Source organism: Temnothorax curvispinosus, unplaced genomic scaffold (assembly GCF_003070985.1).
Source record: "Temnothorax curvispinosus isolate PA1 unplaced genomic scaffold, ASM307098v1 QBEX01000966.1, whole genome shotgun sequence".
NCBI classification, from domain to species: Eukaryota; Metazoa; Arthropoda; class Insecta; order Hymenoptera; family Formicidae; genus Temnothorax; species Temnothorax curvispinosus.
This window is the reverse complement of record NW_020210746.1, coordinates 1-5,905: the sequence shown is the minus strand read 5'-3', so window position 1 is coordinate 5,905 and position 5,905 is coordinate 1. Positions and strand designations below refer to the sequence as shown.

The window sequence follows — 5,905 nt, the reverse complement described above, 5'->3', positions numbered from 1 at the left end:
AAGGGGGTCATCCCGTGTGATGACCGTTTTTTTTAAGGTTTTTTTGCATTTTTTTGCGGCGAAATAAAAAAATACAGAGCTTCTAAATTTTTACTATATATTTATTACATCTAAAACTATATGTGTAAATTTTTTTATTTGAAAATATAGCGTCGATGGCGAGTTACATCACTGGAATGGCACCCATGTAAAAAAAAAGCAGACAAACGGTGTCCACGATTCCGGCAGACTGGTTTATCTGAAATAAAAAAGCCAAATTGCATTTTAATCTATAGATAAATGGCTATCGCGGGAACTAGGATTATTTGAAAATATTAAAAATTCAATTTTTTGCATGCTTTTAAAAATTATAACTCAAAATAACATGATTTTTTGCGACTATTTTTTTATGCGGACAGAAAACGGTTCAATATTTTTTAAAAATTCTAGTTCCCGCGATAGCCACACATGTGCTGAATCTACCATTCAAATTTTATTTAAATCCATTGAACCGTTTTCGAGAAATCATGGACACCAGTTTAAAAAATACAGTTTTGAGAAAAACGCGTTTGAAAGTTCACGTATGAATTACACCATGAAATTTTTGCTTACCACTAATCTGCTATTCCTGGTGCATAGAGTATCCCTTCCTCTTCTTCTTGAAAATTTCGTAATGCCGACTACTCCTCCCTGGCTGAAATTCTAGCCTCTCTTGCCGCGTCGCTCATGCGCTGCTCGGAACGGCTGATCCGGGCATCGTCGCGGCGCTCTACATAAGCGTGCGCTGATCGTCCAATTGAACATCCCATCGTATGCATTATCTTAATAATGCCTTGGAAGCCTTCATTAAAGATGATGACGGCCAAAAAAGTTGCAATCTGAACTATCTGAGCGCCTGAATGTAGATGTTTCGGAGCGAACGTCCAAATGAGTGAATTTAACGACTCATTATTATTCTGCGTCTCTGCTCCTAAACATCGGGTCAAAAGATCGTTCTTGGATAAATCTTCATAGATAGATTTAACTACTGCTTGTACTTCCTTGGATAATGGGGCCTTCTCGTGGTGGAATTGGTCGAGCGTGTTCTTAGCTTCAGCCTGCCGCCATTTACACCAGCTACCTTCGCCTGCTGGACAGTTCTGGTGCTTTCGCTCAGCATGAGCGTGAGTTTTTCTTGTTCCTTTCTTGTCACTCATCGCAAACTTGAAACATTTGCACGGTAAAATATTACTGCTTACGACGACTCAAGAGCTATTACGCCGCTGACTGCGAAGCCAAAACTAAGCAACCGTTGCATTCAATTTGAGTTTCAAGACATCAGCATATCTCTAAATATGTGTGCGTGTGATTAGAATCGGCTTCAGGTTACAATCTGAAGGTATACAATAGCTCTTGTTATCGGCCCCGCCGAGCGCTCAACTGCGTGCTTAAACACCTTACCTTCTCACTGCTGTAACTTTTCAATGACTTCGAATTTCGGAAAATTACTTTGCCAGTATATTCTATGCATGCTCTAGATTAGATTTATGCAAAAAAAAAAAAAATCGATTTTTTGAAGCCGTCACACGGGATGACCCCCTTAAACATATCGAAAATATTGCAATTGCTTTTGCAAAGAAAAAATAATCTGATTGAAATAATTTGAATTTTAAAAGTTGCACAGCTATTATATCGAGTGTTTTATTTCATTAATTTTTTAAATTAATTTTATAGAATATTTTATTAATTTTATTACTAGAATACTTTTCTATTTTTTCAATATCGAAATACAAACGATTTGTTCGCAAAATTGTAAGTGATAAAAGATGAAACTTTCCGCGAGAGAATAGTCTTCAGAGATGCGCGGAGTAGAAATGGTACTCTTCATTGCATTTTCACGAACTTGTATAGAGACTTAATATCTGATGACGGATTAGAAAGATATTCAGCGTTGTAAATTGAAAGCTTTTGTTATTTATCGCGATTAGTGACTAATGACGCGGCTTATTCCGACAAATCTCTCAAAGCCGCAGCTTTATCGTACCTACTTATATTCGCGGAAGTTTTAACCGAGGCCGCGTTATTGTCACGCTCTATCTGAACGCGATTCTTTCCGTCATAATAGCGTAGGAATTCCCCGAGAGTAAATACACTAGTACCTCTTACCGATACATCCGTTATCGAGTCGCAATCGGAAATGACTGCGAAGACTTATTATCGTCATAAATCAAGAATCGAATAAGTACGATCGGCGGCAGTTCGAGTCTATGCGATTCACGTGCCCAACAAATCTGTCAAATCTGATGCGGAGTCTGATACCGGAGAAGAGGCGCGCGTCACTAATTATGTAAATTAGTAATGCGCGTAAATGTTTAACAAAAAAAGAAAGAAAAACATTAGGAGGAAAAACCCGCAGGTGTTTTTAGACGCTTTGTGTCACTGCCCTTTCAAATCAAAGACTTTTACAATGAAGTGACAAATAGAGAGAGAAAGAGAGAGAAAAAATCGACTCCGATCGACAGCGAACGTGTTGCGAAATATTCACCGGCTTTTTAAAAGTCTTGGAAATCCCGTGTAGCGTCATCGGCGCGTATTCCGCTGCAAGCTCGTGCGACGCGGATAACGCACCTAGGATCACGCATGTGCACGCACGTGCGAAGAGTGATGCAATTCCGATCGCTCGTGATGATTTCGACTAATCGAATTCGAGGGCGAAACTGCGAAACTGTGACAATAAAATTCTACCCACGTTTCTACGTGCGTTTCGTTAGATAATTCACACGTGTACGATTCGAATTTACAATTAAGGATAATAGAATGAGTCCTAAGTCCTTCTTCCGCGCGACCGAGAGATCAGTTAGAATATTTGCGTCCAAGGTCTACTTGTTTTTTTTTTTCTTTTTTTTCCAGAAATGTGCTTTTAATTTCGCGATTAATTAAATTGTCTCCGAAACAAGCGGTGAGAGATAAGCGACAAGTTCTGTGACCAGGATTACATCAGCAGGAATTAGATAACGTTGTTATTTCCGCGAAAGCAATTTCACTGTAATTCAATTTACCTGAATGCACAAACACGCAACCATCATTTCTTTTCGAGAAAAGAAATAATTGTTTATAGCTTGTTTCACGCGGTTAAGTCAATATAATAAGTCTTTATAATTGTTAAGCTAAGCAGATACATAAGGTAAGTGTGCAACTGGGCCATTTAATTGAAAATACGCTTTGATACTAACGCAAAGCTCATCGCACTTTGTCGAAAGCGCACGGAATTTTTTTTTTTTTTTAAGTAGCTTAGCACAGCAGAGGGATTGTTTTGCACACACACGATGGAATTTGGCATGGTCCTACACTTGCGTGCGCGCGGGTTACATCACGCGAGGCGTCGCGACGGCGACGCCGCGAGATCGGAGCGTATACGCGAGAGAGAGAGCAGATGTTCGTGATATTTAAAAATATCCGTAGAACTATTTGCATGCTGCTCGATATTCTCGCCTCGTCTCGTTCGGATCGGGAAACCCCACAGCGGCGTCGACGTCAGTGGCTTTCGTCGAACTTCCGCCCTTAAAAAGTCAACCCTTTCTCGTGATTAACCCTAGTCACGCAATAGTGGTGTCGAACACTTGAGTTTTCTATTTTAAACGAACATGAGAATGTGGTAAAGTTTTTTACGTCGTTGCAGCGTTGTGTCGTCTAAATTCTTTGAAAGTGCGTTCTGTGTGATTTAAACTAAGCAGCCTCGTTGACGCCGACAGCCTTATTTGGAGAGGCAAACGTATAGATAGGTAATTAAATCTATTAATTCTTTCAATGTCATTGCAACCGATCCTGCGCAGTTCTTGCACGATGGAAACGGAGGAGCGATAGCGCGCGCCTCGTACACGCCGCGCGTATTCACATATTTATGAATCTTTGCGATGATCTATTAGATTCATATTTCTATCTCTGCCATTGAAAAATGAGACGATATCGACGCAGTATATAATGTACGCAAGTATGCCGTCGAATTCCGCCAATGCAACCGGTAACGCGCGGCGCCGTTAATTTTAGAAGTTACTTACGATCGGCGCGGGCCTAGTTTGGACCGCGGGACGCCAAGCGAAATCTCCGACGACAATGATTCACCGTGCGTCTTCCTAGTTCTATCTATATCTCACGACAAGTTGAAGCATGTGACTGGCCATCGTTTCGATATGCGTATATCTCCATGTGTTTCTGGTTCCGTCAAGGGAGATAATAGGAAACTTGAGAGAAATTAGATGCAAATCGGCGGTTAGTTGCTCGAAGAATTCGGCGACATAAAACACATTACAGGATACATATAAATATAAAAAAATGCCACGCATATTCATGCTACACATGAATAATTGATGTTATTAATTGTTACAAATTGTTATTAATTGATGAACGATTTACTTGAAAAGTTTTTGCGGCAGGGTTTCTTTCTGTCCGTAAAATGATCCCCCAAAAAGATAATGTGTAAGAGAATACTTCTTATATTCAACATAATTTTCATTGTACACTGCTTGACCTCCGGTTCTTGGTTCGATTTCAGGTGAGATGTGCTTGCACCTGGCCGCCGGTAACGGACACGTGAACCTGGTGCGTCTTCTGCTGCGTCTCGGCGCCGATCTCGAGGCGAGGGAAGGGCTGGCGGGAAAAACGGCGCTTCACCTCGCGATGGAACGTGGATGTCAATCGGTGATTAATTTCCTGCTGCAGGAGTGCAAGCCCTGTCTGGACACGCAGATGTACAGCGGTCTGACGGCCTACCAGCTGGCATTGTGCACCGACGGCCAGCTCGCTAAGGAGCTAGTGCGACGCGGCGCACAGCCGGAGCCGTTGCCGGAATCGGATTCGGAGAGCAGTTCTGAGAACAGTTCTGAGGACGAGGCTTACGGAGAGGCGAGTTACTTGCCCGCGATCGTCAAGATGCAAAACGCGGTCGAAGTGAATGTCTGAAGAGTACCCACTGGATAAGTATCGTACACTGAAAAAAAAAAGATCTGGTTGAATTAATTGGACGTCTGGTGGAAAGTGAACGAGCTAGGATTTTCCAATTAATGCAACCAGAAGTTTCAATTAATGCAACTAGAATTCCTAGTTGTGCAGCCAGAATTCCTATTAATTCAACCAGTATTTTCTGGTGGAAAATGAACGAACTAGATTTTTTTTAGTGTATTAATTTGTTGAACAAATCTAAACGATTGCTGAAAGAGAAAATGATAGAAAAAACAAATGTTACATATGGCGCGCATACGCAATCTAAACGATTGCTGAAAGAGAAAATGATAGAAGAAACATATGTTACATATGGCACGAGGACGTATCTCGAATTCTATGGAAACGACTACGAAGTTATTTTATCATGTTATTTTATCAGCGAATCAAGACGGATAAATCTGAATAAAGTTAGTTAGAGTCAAACATGATTAAAACTGCATCGCGAGAATGGTTTCATACATTATATACAACAAGTGCATAAATTTGTACCTAGCTTTTTAATGTATTTACGAAATCATGTTAATCAATCGGATGAGTTTAGATGATTGCTACTTGAAAGTAAAAATTAGTTTTATTAAATTGAATAACAATCACGTTTGGCGAATCAAATTGTAGACACAAGTTTTGACGCGCTTATGACGACGTTCTAATTAATCGACGTGGATTAGGATGGATAATAAGAAAATTGCTAGTTAATTTGCTTTGACTTGTGTTATACGTGCACAATTATAGAGATGCAGCTTGAGCTCATGAGTATTACTATTATAATGCAATTGTAGACTATTCAAATCGATACTAGCGGCGATGTATGCCGGAAGATAAGCGAATAAAAACATATAACGGAGATGCGTGGATATCGAAGATCTCAGAAACGAACTTATACGCGATTAACGAATATTCGATTGACGAACGAAGCAACGACATATGAACGTAGATTGTCCTAGTA

The 5,905-nt window shown here is 40.3% G+C and overlaps 1 protein-coding gene across 1 annotated transcript; it reads left to right on the top strand.

Annotated features, from left to right (window-relative positions):
- The first annotated feature begins 3,271 nt into the window (after positions 1-3,271).
- Positions 3,272-4,948, top strand: LOC112459279 (NF-kappa-B inhibitor cactus-like). The gene is made up of 2 exons (XM_025023321.1): positions 3,272-3,740; positions 4,511-4,948. The coding sequence occupies exon 2, from the start codon at positions 4,516-4,518 to the stop codon at positions 4,915-4,917; it is 402 nt and encodes a 133-aa protein (XP_024879089.1). The 5' UTR covers positions 3,272-3,740; positions 4,511-4,515; the 3' UTR covers positions 4,918-4,948.
- Positions 4,949-5,905: the final 957 nt, after the last annotated feature.